Source organism: Amblyomma americanum, chromosome 3 (genome assembly GCF_052857255.1).
Source record: "Amblyomma americanum isolate KBUSLIRL-KWMA chromosome 3, ASM5285725v1, whole genome shotgun sequence".
NCBI classification, from domain to species: domain Eukaryota; kingdom Metazoa; phylum Arthropoda; class Arachnida; order Ixodida; family Ixodidae; genus Amblyomma; species Amblyomma americanum.
Window position 1 is genome coordinate 191,869,266 of NC_135499.1, and position 16,756 is coordinate 191,886,021.

Below are 16,756 nucleotides of genomic sequence, written 5' to 3' on the forward strand. Positions count from 1 at the left end.
TAGGAGAAAAAAAGACACCCTTACTAAAGAAAATGGCTCAACTCAGTTAAGAAAGATAAAGAGGCCAGTTTCACCAAGTATGAGTTGCATCCAGCGGCAAATGCATGTCAAAAACTGCACTGCGCAAGGCCAGGAGATTACTTATCTGTGGTCTTGCAGATTTGTTGGGGCTGGATGAAACAACAGTCCGAAATTATAACGAAACCCCGCACGACTTGGCGATCTCGTCCTGTTTCGAAACAACCCAAGTATAGCCTAATTCATGAGAAATAAGCATCACCGTAGAGCGAGTGCGGTAATGAACTCAAGCTTCCCGGGTCACAGGCTGACACCAAGCGCCGTAAAATTTGTGCTTCAGCGATATCATTTTCGCGCTCATCGCCCTAAATAGAGGAGAACGCACGAAGAACACAAGAAAAAGTAGTGCGTAACTTACATGAATGTAAACATTCAATGATGGTGGTCGCATCAACGAAGTAGCCGCCGCAGAGAACGCAGGTCAGATGTTCGTTAAATTCGACCAATTTCTTCCGCCCCGCTCCCTGCATCTTGTCAATTCATTATTCTGTGGACAAAAGAGCCAAAACGAATGAGCACGCCTACGGCAAGCCGCCCAACGTAGTTCGGAAGATCGCTCACGCCGGCCCCGTTGCAACGCTGCCGACCGCTGGAGCCACACGGGTTTTATGAAAACATCCACCCACCCTCTAGTAATAAAAAAAAATAAAACGAAAATAAGCGCCTTTTACACACCATTTAAAACCACAAAGTGCAGCGTCCAGAGTTCTTTCAAAACACAGAAAACAGAAGTTACAACAGTGACGCGGAACACAGCCTGCGGCGTTTGCATACATACTTGAATGTTGATTGACAGCGCTCGTTTTGATGTCAATACTCATGGCGGGAGCTAAACGGCCGTTGCGATGACAAAGGCTGCTTCGGGCTTGTCATATGCTCGTCGCGCATCAACACCTATGCAATGAACTAATGAGAGTTATTCGTGTCTAGCGAATAGCGCAACAAGTAGCTACTTGCAAGGAGTTGAAGTTACGCTACAGCGCGAGCGTCCTAGCGTGTGCAGAGCGCTCGTTGGGTCGCGAGATGGCAAAGTCACTTTTGGCAGCACAACAACGCAAATGGTCCGCAGTGCCAAAACACAAGAGCCTCAGCATTTTCGGAGCTAGCAGGAGCGACCAAAACGGCTATAAACTACGAAATCGGAAGGAAAACCTGTTAAGCCTACATCAAGGAGCGTCGAACAGCGTTGTGCACGTAGTCGTCTCACAGGCGACTAAACGGCTGGCAAGCTGTCAGGCAGCGCGACATGTGCAGTGCGTAAATGTTGTTGGTGTACTCACCTTTACTCATGCACCACCTTAGATTAAAGCACGCACAAAAGACGAAAAACGCAGTTCAAATATCCTTTCTGACAAAAACTGACGCAAACCATAGCCGACGCCATGCGTGAATGTCACGTGACTTGTCCTGACGCGATATCCGTATTCTTTTGTATTTCCGTTGATTGAGTGGTAATCTTTCCAGAGGAAGTTCTGCTAGTCTTTGTGCTGATGCACCTATACTGATAAGTCTGCTGGACTGCTGACATCAATATTCCTCGCGGCAAGCAGACGAATTGCTAAAATTAGCATTTTGATGAACTGGAAAACGGAAATTTTCGCTATCGTAGAAAGTGAATGTCGGAATCGAGCCAATGACATCAAAGTGTATTGCTGGGCGAGTTGGTGACAGAATTAACATCGTAGAAAACAGAGCAAAAAGACATGACGAAGGAACAGACACACACGAGCGCTAGTGTGTGTCTATTCAGCGCTCGTTTGTCTGGCCCCTTCTTCGTCTATTTTTTTTTTTTGCGCTGCTTTTAAGAGCGTTAGCTCTTACTACTTACGTTTGTCAAAGACGCGTCCACGTTACCGACACTATACAGCATGCATGCATGCCCATTCTTTCGATCCGTTATATACAGCTAGTGAAGACTTCTAAATTTTTCTCACCTCAAGCAATGAATACGCTGAAACTGTGCACAGAGCTTGGGCATTGCGGTAACTATTGTCTCGTAGTAAGTTTCAGCCGCGCACGATGCAAACAATCGTCTGCCTCGAAATCCACAAACCGAAAGCCGCCAACACGGGTTTTCGCCAAAGAGCGATAGTGACGCCATCTGCTGTTTGCTTAGGAAAGCGCCAAGACGAGAAAGGCGCGAAGGCCAGCATTACAAACTGCGCAGGTCCTTTCATGGCGCCACTGCCGCCCCAGTCCGGCGCTGCCAGCTTTCAATTCGTCGATCTCGGGGCAGACGATTAGAGTTGCATCATTCGCGGCTGAATCATATAAGTATGGTTGTAGAACTTGCTACGAGACAAAGGTTGCCACAATACGCAAGATCTTGCCTTGTCAGATGGAAGGGAAGACAGCGCTATAGCTAAATGCTGTCTCCCGTTGAGAATAGAGATCTCAGCCAACCATCATCGCGCACTTAAGCGCAACCCCGGGCAAGGCCCCCCACACCATGCGGGTGAGGGAGGTTATTTGTTTTGGGGGTGCGGACGGTTTCCCTGCCAAGGGGCTCAAGCAATCGAGGGCGTCACCATCGGGATGAGGGGACGGTACAATGCGCCGCACTCATCCCACACCGGCGGGTCGAAGCCTAATGCGAGCAGGTCTCCTAATTAATACTTGATGCTTATTCTTGCGCCGCATTCTTCGAAGATATGACCATCGGCCGTCCCCGTTCCTCGCAGAACTTCTTGCGTCCTAGATGTCTTCTTTCTCGCTGGAGGTGCATCCAGAGTTCCTACCTGTGATCTTGTTTTGGATCTCCATCAGGTTGGGGATGCGTCCGCTGTAGGCCGCGAGTCATCGAGCCACCCAAACTTGGTAGTTTACCTCTGGGAGCGCTAGCGCGAACTGGTTTCGTGCTTCGCTGGGCATCGGGTTAAAATACTGGATGGTGTGAGTGATACGGAATGCCCGGGAGACCGAATCGCGAAGACGCTCGAGAAGCGCTGCTGGAATCACGTAGTCCTGGAAAATGTGCGTCGCTGTTTCTGCAGTAGGGGCACGCGTTTATGAGTCCGGAGCTTCGCGAAACGAAGGTGCGGCCTTTGATCGGCAGGATTACTCACGCGAATCGCCACATGAATGAAGCGCGGCGCATGTCCAGGAAATGCGCTGAGGTATTTCCACGCTGGTCGCTCAGCCGTCATCAGCTCCGGCGATGGATGTTAAGCGCTGGAATGAGGAAGCTCAACATCGTCTTGAGGGCAATCTCGCGCGGGGGCTCGGTGGAATTTGCTCGAATCCCGTTCATGTCTGCGGCCGCGGCGCTGTAAAATGAGAGTGCTGTCCCCGCGCGGGGAGCAGTGTGCGGCAGCTGCGTGAATGCACTTAGCCGCGTGGATAGGAACAACGACGTTAGGGTTCTAGTTAGCGGCATGTCGCACTCGACCGCGCGGAGCGTCCACTGCACATGCAGCGGTTTGGCCAGGGCATCCAGGTTAGGAATTCCGAGTCCTCCCTTGAGTCTAGGTTGCTTGACGGCCGCGCGCTTGATATTTTCGGGTGTGCCTTGCCAAAGAAATCGGTAGATTAGCTTCACTGCTTTCCTTCTCACTCCTGTGAGGATCTCCAGGATGCTGGCGCTGAAACTTATAAATTATGGAGACCAGCAGGTTCCGAATGATGGTAGCTTGAGCTGTGATCGGGCACCGCTAGTTGACCAAGATGCACCGTCTTCGTTTCTAATTTTTCGACTACGTGCTTCCACTTACGCGCCGAAGGCCCCTCCCTGTCAAAGAAAAAAATTAGGCAGTGGCTTATATAGCTCTGGTTAAGCCTGGATATACAAGCGAAAAGCTTCAGTTATGCTTGGTTTGACGTCATGGTTATGCTTCGTAGCTTAGCTGGTATTGTATACATTGTTTATCTATAGGCGTAGACTTGGTTACTCAATGACATGTTTACGACTTAGACACAGAAGCGACAGTATTAAACTTCTTTATTTATTATTGTTGGACACATTGTCTTGCAGTTTCTCTACAGCCATAAAGACAGCCCGGTGATCCGAGTAGTAGCAAGCGGCTGTCTCTATGGTTTCGCTGTTGTGCAGCCAACTCCCAAGCGAGTACTTCTGGATCGGACGAATTTAGTTTCTCAGCTTTTCTGCGTAGACTAGCAGCAGCCGCACTCTCCTTCCCTTTCATGTCGAGTGCGCACGCCTATTCTCTGGCAAGCGCATTATATAGCTTCCCTCCGCATGCACATGACGCACATGTGCAGTAGCGCGCGGCTGCGCCGAAAGGTCAGGCGACGGAGTCGGCGGCGGCGAGGAGCGACCACCTGCGCGGCGCGTGACGTCACTCGTTTTCGCGCATGCGCATAACTCACCAGCCGCCGCCTGCACCGTGCGTGACGTCACTCGTGCTTTGACATACGCCGGCTCACGCGAAGCGCGGTGTTGGCTAGCGTAGTGAAGCTTTTCGCTTCAAAAACCTAGCATCCGCGTCTCGCGAACCGCATGGTGCCTCAGGGATGTTTGGCGGTCTCTCATCGCGTAGCGACATGATGGCGCTTTTGCGCTTGTTGAGCCGCGCCCCACTTGCCGCGCATACTGCTCGGCTATCTCCAATGCGCGCGCTGCTGAAGCTGCGTCCGGGACGACGATGGTGATATCGTCCGCGTATCCGAAGACAATTACAGCAGGGGCACCCACTGGCAGGACAGTGCGTTTAACGCGCGTGTCGGCTGCTAGACGCCGCAGAAGAGGTTCAATAGCTAGGACATACAGCGTCAACGTCGACGCTGCGTCGCAGCTCCTCGGAATGACGGTCACACTGAGCGCGTTTTCTCGCTGCGGCTGTCTTGGAATGTAGAGAGAGGAGGCATTGAGGGAGGACCCGAACCAGCAGAAAGAGAAGGGGATAGTCAAGTGACACCAGAGAATACTGGAAAGCGCCCTCTTTTCCCTCGTCGTCGTCTTGATCGTCTGCTAGCTCTCCTCCCGTCGCCCTTTTTGTCACGAGGATGGCTGGTTCGAGCGATGAGCTGTTGGCTATACGGAAAACGTACTTATTTGTTTGTTCGCTGCTTCTGCACCCTCGCTTCTGCACCGTCTGTAAGGCCGCGCTTCACCAACGCGTACATTTTTTTTATTCCCTTGGCTTGCGGTCACTGCGGGCCTCCGGTCTACGCTCCCCCCCCCCCCCCCCATACCCGCGTGCCTCCCCCCCCTACCCCCGCAAGCAGTGGCAAAGGCGCAGGAGGAACTGGCTGATTGACCACTGTGACGGCCGAGGACACCTGGCTTTGTTAAGCGCGCCAAGAAAGCATGCGCGCACAACGAGCATGTGGTGCCGCTTGGTCTTAAGGCGGAACCGCATGGCGCGATTTCAGGCGCGATTGACGCGCGGATGGTGGGACGCGCGCGTCATTTTGACGCGTGCCCAGTATGATCCGTCACGAAATCGCGCCGCCGCGTGCTCCTACTCGGAGGAGAAAAAAACGCCTCGCGCGGCGCGTCCGGGGTGCGTCCGCCAATCAGATTTCAAGTAAGTCACGTGGTATTTGGTCACGTGGCATTTTTGGTTTTTGGTTTCGCCACTAGATGGCCCTACTCTCTGCGCATCTCGACGGAACCTCTTCGGCGCATTTTTTTTTTCGCTCTGCAGAACCGGCGCGCACGTGAAAAACACGTGCTACTGTTTCGTGCGCGCATCGTGTTCATCGAAAATGGAGAAAGCAGTCTTCAACGAGGCCCTTATCACGGAAGTGGAGAGGCGTCGCGTCCTGTGGGATATACGCGACCGCCTCTTCTGCTCTGTAGTAAGCGCCCGACACTCCATTTTCTATGTCGAGTTGTAAACAAGCAGCGGCCTCTTGGCATGCAGAAAGTACATAGTCGCAGTTTCGCACACACTCTTCCTGCTTGAAATTAAGCTTGATAAATATACTTCGGAAAAAAAATGTCGTTGTGTAATTACACTTAGATTATTTCTATTGCAGTGTTGTGTAAGTTTAAGGGCATATTACATATGCGGTAGCAGGGACAATTCATGTTGTTGGGAGTTACGTTGTCTGGCAACCCGGAAAACGCGCCGCGAAGGCGCCGCTCCCCTGCGGGTGCTCGCGCGTTGACGGCAACGCGGGCGTCCACCGCGCGTCGCGTTTTTCGCTCGCGGAAAACGCGCCATGCGGTTCCGCCAGCATTCTCACTGGGGCAGAATGCGGACCACCTCGCATTCCGCGATGAGCCCCTTTTTTTCTTCTTTTTTTGGCATTCCCGATGGCACCGATGCGTCGCGGTCCTCCGCCGTCTGACATTCCTGCGGCGAGCCAGTGGATCAGTGGTCCCGCCAATTAGCTGAAAAACAACTTTTCATCCTTCGAGAGGCTACGCGCGGGTGCGGCAGGGAAGGGGAAAGCATCAAGCAATAAGGGCGAGAACCCCCCCCCCCCCCCCCCCCCGGGGAGAGGGTTTTCAAAATGTTTTCTGTATGCGTTTATTTTCATGCGTCCCTGGACGATTACTGCCGCGCGGTGCCGCATAGAGAATTCGCACCATGTTTATGAAGCCTTCGCTTATGCGTGCATGTTCTAGCTGCTTGATTAAGTAGCTATGGTTGAGGGATCGAAAGTTTAATTTTCTCCTGATCGAGGATGATCAATACTGCCTCCCAGACTGCGAGACCTCAACCACTTCAACAAGTCTTTTAACGCCAGTCCGTGCAGCTCTACCGAACGCCCTGGGACACAGCAGGCCTGCTGCGCAATTTGGAAAAACGAAGCTGCCATATAGCAGTTCTCTAGCGGCAGCGCAACGCTGGCAATCCGTCAAAATCACCTGTTGTCACCTTCTTCGCACCCTTTTTTGTTTTTGTCGCTTTTCGCGCATGTGACATGGCAAAGTGTCGACGCTGCTTGAAAAGAAAATGGCTGCTGCCAAAATGAGCTACCGTTACTATGTGGAGAGATTGTCAACAGCTCGCAGTACAAGCGGGTGGACTGTGGCATCAGGACGACAATAACGACGTCCGTAGTTTTGAATCCGCAATGCATAGGTCGTTGTAAAAGCATGGCGACGGGGTACAGTAACAGCTGTGGGTCTAATATTTCTTGATCCGCAGCCGGACGGACGAGGTCCGGAGGTGGCAGCGTTGAAACAAATCCGGAATCAGGTCATCATTGTGCGCTGCAGCTGTATCTGCGCGCGCGAGCATGTAATGCGTACTTCAGCAGCGTACGGGAGGCAGGCTGCACGATAGTCACCTATCACACTTTGGATAGCCGTCTGTCCTGGTGCCGCGCGTAGGTTTCAAGCCATACACTTGCCAGTCCAAATTTATACAACCCCTTTAGGACAAGTACACAATTCCTAGGGTCGCGGTGTTGAGGCACACCGGCTTTCTATCACTAATTCTTACGCGTAACGCCGTCAAAACAACCAATATATATGTAGAACCAACTGTACCAAATGTCGAACAGTCAAGCGAACCCTTGCAGCACATATACATGCTTGCTCGAGCCCAAGCACCAATGCGCTTTTCTTGAACGTATATGTTCACGAAAAGCGCAGGAGGGCTTGAACTAGGCATTCGAATCCACCATTAATAGATGCGTGCTAGGGAAAGAGCTAATTTTAAATGGCTCAACTTATGGTGAATTCCAATCGCAGGCCCGGAGCGGTATGCACGCTCTGTGACAGAGCGCCTGAATCCGGCGCAGAGCGCGCGACCTGAAATTGCGGTTGGAGTACACTTGCTCTGGCCAGAGCATGTAGGGCGCCGCTATCGCCGCTGAAAAAGAACGTCACGCAAATTTCCGGTCGGATAAGATTCTACGGGGTCCGGACATCTACCTAATGATCAACCGCCACTGGCTCTAGTTATAGGGTCTCATGAGTGGAGTATATAATGGCGAATTCCGCTCTAGTTATAGGGTCTCATGAGTGTATAATGGCGAATTCCAAAGGTGGAATTCGCCATTATATACTCCACTCATGAGACCCTATAACTAGAGCCAGTGGCGGTTTATCATTAGGTAGATGTCCGGACCCCGTAGAATATCTGTTACGGGTCGCAATTGCACTTTTTTTTGGAAATGCGGCGGAGAGTTTGAAGGTTGCTTCACTTCCGCCACCGGTTGGCCCGGTATTGCACTGCCTCCGGGATCGGCCTTGATCTATATACCGCGCGTCTTTACTATCCTGTCTTTCTATCCCATCTTTCAACTCTCCTACTATCTGCACGTGGTAGCGATTGTGGCCAACACCTGTGGCTCGGCTTGAGCCAGTGGGCAGGCCTGTGCACTTTCCTTTTCTTTCTTCCTGGCAGCAACGACAGACAGACAGACAGGTGGATCAGAAGAGAGGCGCTCGAATCGCAAAAGAGCGCCCCAAACCGCCTCGGAGCACAGCAACCGTTGTCGACCAGCGCTCCGTATGGAACGGAGTTGCTCCAAACGACCAGCGGAATTCGCGCGGTCGGTCCAGGTCGACCAGTGGAACTCGAATTCGTCGTCGCGGAGCAAGAAAAGCTGCTCCAGCACAACCAGTGGAAATCGCCATAAGTGACTAATAATAATAATAATTGGTTTTTGAGGGAAAGGAAATGGCGCAGTATCTGTCTCATATATCGTTAGACACCTGAACCGCGCCGTAAGGAAGGGATAAAGGAGGCAGTGAAAGAAGAAAGGAAGAAGAGGTGCCGTAGTGGAGGGCTCCGGAATAATTTCGACCACCTGGGGATCTTTAACGTGCACTGACATCGCACAGCACACGGGCGCCTTACCGTTTTTCCTCCATAAAAACGCAGCCGCCGCGGTCGGGTTCGAATAAGTGACTGCAAAAGTGCATTCTGTGGATATCCCATCCCTTACGGCGCGGTTCAGGTGTCCAACGATACCAGACAGATACTGCGCCATTTCCTTTCCCCAAAAACCAATTATTATTATATATAGTGGAGAACGTATGTTGGTATACAGTATTGTGTAATGCATTCTTGTTTGGTCTCGGCTGATTTTCGTGACAGCGTGTAATTATAATTTCAGTTCCCTCGTACAAATGTTGGCAGAAGTCTCACTGCAGTCATAAAAAGAATTGATTCCAAATGAAATTCTTTTTTTTTTGCTGGCCATGGTTCAAACTGAGCCGAATGGGTATGCCATTTGAGTTCAATTGGTGGGCCATTTGGTCTGGTTGGGTGAACAATTACATTTAATTGGAAGCACTTGAGCTCAATTGGTCGAGCCCAATGGGTGGCGAAAAAACCAATTGGTTTTCGACCAACTGGTTTCAAGTGGAAATTTTCTAATTGGACCCATTGTTTTTTTTTTTTTACTGGGTGCGCCCTTGCTTTCCCCAAAATCATCGGCGGACCCGGACTTCTCGGATTCGTTCGCTGGGGGCCATCACCACTCCGCCACGACGGCTCAAGCTTCAGCCATGAATAAAGGTGCATCTAGTGAATGCACTCTTCCAATGCAGAAGTATCCGCGCTTTCGCAACGTATGTCCTGGCCTGATCACAGCGCTAGGCCATGAGCAATTTTTTTTTCTTTTGAGGTGTTCTGAAAATGACAATGTGGTGTAGGCGAACAGCAACCTAGCACAGTGAAAATAAATGGACGCCTGACCTTGTGCTTTTTAGCCGCCGTGGTGGCTGAGTGGTTATGGCGCTCGTCTGCTGGCCCGGAAGACGCGGTTCTATCCCGGCCGCGGTGGTCGAATTTCGATGGAGGCGATATTCTAGAGACCCGTGTGCTGTGCGACGTCAGTGCACGTTAAAGAACCCCAGGTGGTCGAAATTTCCGGACCCCTTCACTACGGCATCCCTCATAGCCTGAGTCGCTTTGGGACGTTAAACCCCCACAAACCAAACCAAACCTTGTGGTTTTATTCCTTTTTTTCTACCATTCTCCCCTTCCGTGAGCGTTGGCAGTGAGCTGCGACCGGGGCATTCTCACCGCAACTCGCGCACCCACGCTGGGAGGAATATTGCAACCTGTTTTACTCGAAAATGAAAATTGGTTTTTGGGGAAATCAAATGGTGCAGTATCTGTCACATATCGGCGGACACCTGAACCGCACCGTAAGGGAAGGGATAAAGGAGGGATCAGGTAGAAAAAAATTGAATTTCCGTGTCGTTGCGCCTTTCCTCTCTCGTCACTTTTTGCACGCTGAAATGTCCGCGCTCCTCCGCCGGCCCCTGCACTCGCCCCCCTCCGCCGGTGGCCTGTAATATACATAATGCGAGCATTTTATAGACAACCTCTAACACCCTCTTCAGGGATCCTTTAAAGATCTCCAGGTGGTCGAAATTATATATTCTGGAGCTCGCCACTACGGCACCTTTTTTTCCATTCCCCCCTTTATACTTTCCCTTACGGCGCGGTTCATGTGTCCGCCGAGATGCGAGACAGATACTGCGCCATTTCTTTTCCTCAAGGAATTAGAGCGCGTGTTCACTGGCGCAGAACTTCGGAATCGGAAACATGAGACAGGAACGGATCTGGGGGAAGAGGGGAAGGTGGTGGGTGTTATGTGGATCCTGAGCATGATGCAACCACCCTGGGAGGTTTTAGTCAGATGTAATGTATGCAAACTGAAATCATGTTTCATCTTTTCCAGATCAAAAGATGCAGCTACTTCAAATCTAAGGTAGTTAGCAGAACACTTGAAACACTTCAAGCTTTGCCACAAGCCCGTCTTAATGAGAACAATAACCACATGCTTCACACTCGACAAGCAGAACACTCGTAAAATATACATGTTAGGTTAAGCTTGGTGAATGTAAAACTAAGGATGGGGGACAGTGTGTATCATGCAAAGCTGCCATAGCGGTTATTCTCGTTTTTCATCCTCACCATCAGCCTGACTAGCCCACTGCAGGGCAAAGGCCTCTCCCATGTCTCTCCTTTTCTTTGTAATAAGGGAGTAATTACTCAGTGACATCCACCTGAGCGCACTGTTCCCACTTGGAGTTATTGATCAATTCGCTCTCGCCCTACCATAAGCTTGCCATCCCGGTTAGCTCAGTTGGTAGAGCGACTGCTCCAGTGTAGTGGTGGTCCCGGGTTCAAACCCCAGACCAGGATGAATTTTTCTTAAACTACGAAGTTTCTGAGAAAGCTGCATAGCTTTTGTTTGTAGCCGTATGGCTGAACTCGGGTGGATGTCAATGAGTAATTACTCCCTTATTACAAATCTACTCCACCTTGGGGGATACCCCTAAACATTTGACCAACCCTTTCCTTTGACAGCTGTGGCCACCGTATCCCTGCAAACTTCTTAATCTCATCCGCCCATCCTCCTCCATCTGCCTCCTCCTGCTACGCTTGCCTTCTCTTGGAATCCACTCAGTTACCCTTAAGAACCAGTGGTTATCTTGCCTTCGCATTATACCCATTGTATCACCGGTGGGTACCCGGCGGCACTGAAGATTGAACCCCGCACCTCCTGCATGAGAGGCGGATGCTCAACCACTTGGACACCGCTGCAGTCACTACCAAAAGGAACTGCTGTTCCCTTGCGAGACTGTTTATTTTGGTTATCTGCATGTTAATTTTGAAGCGAAAGTTTCACTACGCTTGGTTTTTAAGAGGAGTGCAGCCACATGGTGTCACGTGACAGGTCATGTGACCTACTGACGTCATCACAATCGATCCAATGTGGCGGATGGCAACTGCCCCATCGGCAGTGTGCCATGCAAAGGAAGCATTCGCTTCACACCAGGGTTAACCAAAGTTTAAACCACAGCTAATTTTTTAGACCAACCGTTTTGCTCTGCCTGTCTCATAAATCATGCTTTGCAGGTCATCTCCTGAATGACTTAGCAAGGTAATGTGACCAGCGAATCGCAGTTTACTTAAGTATTCTCCATTAGCTCTTGTTCTGAACTGTTCCCAGACCAGGCCTCAGAACACATCCTGTACACAAGCGCTGAATAGCATTGCGAGATCGTGTCTGTCTGCCTGCCCGATAACCTCCCTTATTGAAATTTTATCGCTGACTTTATGAAGGACTATGGTAGCTGTGCAGTCGTTATAGATATCTTCCAGTATTTTCATGTAAGACTTTTCTACACCCTGATCCCGCAATGCCTACATGACTGCCGAGATTTCCACTGGGTCAAATGCTTTCTCGTAATCAATAAACGCTATATATATATGCAGACTATACTCTGCGCATTTCTCTATCACCTAATTGATAGTGTGAATATGGTCTATTATCAAGTATCCTTTAAGAAAGCCTGCCTGATCATTCGGTCGATTGAACTTAAGGTTGCCCAGATTCTATCTGTGATTACCTTAGTAAGTACCTTGTAGGCAAGAGACGGTAAGCTGATCGGCCAGTAATTTTTCAAGCCCTTGATGTCTCCTTTCTTATGAATTAAGATACTGTTAGCATTCTTCCAAACTTCTAGTATGCTTGAGGTCACAAGGCATTGCGTAGTATACAGGGTGTCTAGTTTTTCTAGCACAAGCTCCCCTCTGACCTTCATCTGCTGTTCCCCGATCTTCACCAGCTGCTTTTCACCTTTACATTGCTACTAAGCCTTTCTTTACTGGCGAGATGTCTCATTGCAGTGCTTTACTGCCTCTCTCATTAATGTTTCGATTACATTGGCTGCTGTACAGTTTTGTGTAGAACCCTTTGGCTAGGTACTTTTATCTTGTCCATATTGCTAATAACAATGCACTCTTTGTCTCGTTTTTCATGCAAGCCGTTAAAAACAGATCCATCAACAGTCTTGAGGCTCTCAGACTACTGCATTGTGTGGTGCAATCTTTATCCCCAATATTAAGGAACTGTGTGACATTTAAACCTTAAGAGGTGCTCTCTAAAGAATGGCTTCTTGCCAAAAGTGTTTTGCAAAAAACAAAGGCTGGTACAATCAGGGACAAAAGTAAGTGATGCCCACTCCAAGTTCTGAACATGCGGGCACCATGCAGTGAATGCATACACTCTTGAGCTGCTCACTTTGCTTGGTCCCAGTGTCACTATGCACTAGCAGCTGATCCTTGCCTTGTAGAGAAATTACTGGTACCTCACAAGGGGAGAGGAGCAATCTGTGTTCTACTTGCAAGTTGCATGCACTGTGCAAAAATTTCACTTGTCTCAAAAGTTCACGGCAATCACCAAACCTGCCATTGAATATGCGAACTTCCAAGACTAGGTGTGTGAACTCCAGACCACCATCACAGCATGCAACAGTGGCTAGTAGAGTATGAATAGTTTACATGCATAGTTATGGCTGCTGCACTGACTTGCCACCTGCAGCTTGCACGGGGCTGCACGAGTCTAGTGCATTAGATAAGCAAGCATGCATGGCTTTTCAGCCTTACAGCTGCCGATGAGCTACCGTCTTCACTGTTTACATTACTAATGTCTCTTACCAGTGGTTGCAGCATCTGCCAGTTGGTGCAAACTATAAACAAAGTGGTTGTAAAAGAAACGAGACACACATCTATGAAAAACAAGCTTCTTTATGGATCAGAAAAAGAGCTGTTGACATGTATGGTCTTTCAACTATATACACTCGGAGGAGAGATTCTTACAGCAACTCTCCTTTCAGTTTTGGCTTCTTGGTTTGTAAACCATATTCATGGCGGGCATTTCTAGATAAAGCATGTTGGCAGGTACCGATTCATCCTGTCCATTCTTACAGCAATATGGCATTGACAAACCTAACATCGAAACATTTTTTTTTTCCAAACAGCACAGTAACCCCAAGCAATAGAGCTGGGAATTGAAGTGAAAAAAATCAACAAGAAAACAGCAGAACACGACAGGCATGGCTCAGGCCACACAGACACCTTGTGCATGCTATGTACACAGCTCCAAGAGCACGAAAAGGTACCGCAGAGGCACGAATCTGCTGCACAATGCCAAATTCATCTGAAGATGAACGTAATCCATTTAGTAACATGAATCGCGAGATCCAACAACAAATCGGCAATGAATGCACACGGCCTAACAATCTAGAAAGCGTTTGAACTGTATTCTGACCTAAATGACCACCTCTGCAGGTTCCTTGTGTCTCTGTACGTGCTTTCTCGGCTTCCACCAGGCTCCTTCCACCAGCCTACCACTCACCAAGGGCAGACTTTCAGCCCACAGTCAGGCGGAAAACATTCTTCTAGCAATGATGCACTGCTGTTTGAGGAAGTTCCTTTGCAGATTGTTGGTTTCACAGCTGCCATGCACTCGCATGACAGCCATTACCAAAGTGACAGGAAATGACAGCACAGTGCTCAGCACCTCTTCACGGCAAGCTATGTGTAGCTCTGGCTGCCAGGAAATGTCTTCCAAGAGGTTTTGACTTGGCAATGAGCTCTTTTGCACTAACAAGGGATTTGCTTCCAAGTGAGGAAGATGCTCCAGGGCAAGTCTCCTTGTATGGAAGACAGCAGAATCCGAAAACTGCTGTAGCTGTCGCCTTGGAAAGACGAGGCAATGTGCTTCCGTGTCTGCGCTTGATTTGGCCCTCACGGTTCCTCGGGTGGCTGGCCTTCCGAGGTGCTCTGCTCAGCTTGGCTCCGGTCAACCGCCCCACCGCCATCGTCATCATGAGACTCCTCCGACTCATGCTCTTCGTGCACGGGGAGCGAGGTAGCCTCAGAGGCTCGGTTTCTGTCAGGCCGCTCCATGCCTACAGAGAAGAAAATAAAATGAATACACTAGAATAACTCATCTTCTGCCCAGAAAACAGGGAAAAGGAAAAAATGTACACCTCAGCAACGTAGTAAACATCATGAAATGTGGCCACCTGGTAAATAGAAATAAACGGCTGATTTCCTTTCACTGATTCCTCGTCCAACTGGTTGCTTCAACAGTTACAAAAAATGCAATGCCCACACTCATGCACACCCTCAGATAAAAGTGCTTCTAGTAAACTTCACAAATAAGCTCCATACTACAACTATGGGTATTGCTTCCTTGCTGAATCTGATATGAGACAAAAGAATGTGTAGTCTGCATCAGGCACACAGATGGAAGCAGCAGTTATTATTAGTGACTTTATGGAAGGAAAAGATGTTGCTAGCTGTGGCATCTGCCATCGAAACATGAAGCACCTATGCGGTGACTATAGCGTGCAGGGAAAGGAAGGAGGAGGTAGCAACCAATGAAACCTTTTTTTAGGCTTTTACTCCTTGAGACTTTCAAGCAGTATTGCATTCAGGAACCGATGCATCTTTTGTTTGTTAGAAGGATGAGATGAGCCACACCAGCATAAAGTAGGGAACTACAAATCCTCACTGGAAGGAACAAGGGTATGGATAGTACATGAAAAACACCTGCAGGAGTTTCTATTTACATACAAAACCACGTGACCCAAATCATTACTTACAGTCCTCTTTGATTTTAGTACCAGCCAATTACTTAACCCTCATTCTATGACTCACCAACTTGTTCAAGTACAATCTGGCTATTTTATTTTATAGACTACTTATACCAAACAATCTCCTAATAAATTCAATGCCACAAAATTGCTCACAAATCTCAACTGGATGAAGTTTGCTGTTAATATCAAATTCTTGCTTCCTAAATGGTACACTAAGTATGGAAATTCTACATCCTCATTTGCTGCTATAAATTATGGAATGGTTTATGGTTTATGGGGGTTTAACATCCCAAAGTGACTCGGGCTATGATGGATGCTGTAGTGAAGGGCTCCCGAAATTTCAATCACCTGGGGTTCTTTAACGATCACTGACATTGTACAGTACACGGACCTCTAGAATTTCGCCTCCATTGAAATTTGACCACCGCTGCCAGGAGCGAACCCACATCTTTTGGGTGAACAGCCGAGTGCCATAAATTATGGAATGATTGACCCTATGCACTTAAAGCAACACCCTAATTACACGCATTTATATGTGACCTCAGGTGTTTTTTGTTATCAAACTAATATTTGGCTTTTCAACGGCCTTTTACAGCGACAGCTGTTAGGGCCATGTTTCCAATTTATGCATCTTCGTCAGCGAACACGACGTCATAACAATGCGCCATGCTGACTGGCTAGAATGTGAATCACTGATTGCTTAAAACTCAGTGGAGATAGCTGTAATGTCATGAATTCGCCTCTCCCCTCTTGTCATCGCTACGTCTGTCTCAGCGGATGCCTGCCTTACATGAATAAGTGATCTTGCATGACACACGGTTGCAAGTGTGGTGCACGCACCCAGACCTCTAACATCACAAACCACACCCAGCTACTGCAACAATCAAAAGAAAAGGCACCCCTAACCATTGTTGATAAATTGGCATTAATGTTCTGCAGCACTCCAGCTATCGTTTGAATTAGCAGTACCACAGGGGTAAACGACCAGTGAATTTTGCCATGGTTATTTTATTTCTTAGTATGCACTGTCAACACGTTCTTATATGACTTACTTCTTCATCGTATTTTTTGTTTTTCATGCTGTTTTGCCTTTAAGGTGTCTAAGTAAGTCTCTCTGCTTTTTATTCCTTTTTTTTGTTTATTCAATGAATGTTCTTTTTCTTCCTGCTATCTCCCTTAAATGAGAGCTTATTTGCTGTTTTTGTTTTCATGCTATTTCAATTTTGTCACAACTACTCACAGGTCACATTTCAGTTTACGACTCTGGGGCCCTTGTCTGTAGATTCTTTGGGTGCTTGTATAATGTAGTTACATATTATAGTGAACTGAAACTGACAAAACAAGCCTTGTCAACTCTGATCTAGTTTTATGGGTAGCAACTACTTCTGCTAAGCTAGGCTA

The 16,756-nt window shown here is 48.6% G+C and overlaps 2 protein-coding genes across 9 annotated transcripts in view; both read right to left on the bottom strand.

The window, feature by feature from the left end:
• Positions 1 to 1,473, bottom strand: part of LOC144125712 (uncharacterized) — a 28,239-nt gene extending 26,766 nt beyond the window's left edge. The window contains exons 1-2 of one of the 2 annotated variants that reach the window (XM_077659347.1): positions 1,359 to 1,473; positions 437 to 565 (exon numbers count right to left, since the gene is read on the bottom strand). In XM_077659347.1, the coding sequence (XP_077515473.1) occupies positions 437 to 548 (112 nt within the window). In that variant the 5' untranslated portion in view covers positions 549 to 565; positions 1,359 to 1,473. Of the gene's footprint in view, positions 1 to 436; positions 566 to 1,243 lie in introns of both variants that reach the window. The other variant, XM_077659348.1, reaches the window with a different exon arrangement.
• Positions 1,474 to 13,478: 12,005 nt separating this feature from the next.
• The window catches only part of LOC144125713 (5'-AMP-activated protein kinase subunit gamma-1-like), a 261,476-nt gene continuing 258,198 nt past the window's right edge, over positions 13,479 to 16,756 (bottom strand). For all 7 annotated transcript variants that reach the window (XM_077659350.1, XM_077659349.1, XM_077659353.1 and 4 more), the window contains one exon: positions 13,479 to 14,662. In XM_077659350.1, the coding sequence (XP_077515476.1) occupies positions 14,499 to 14,662 (164 nt within the window). In that variant the 3' untranslated portion in view covers positions 13,479 to 14,498. The remainder of the gene's footprint in view (positions 14,663 to 16,756) is intronic.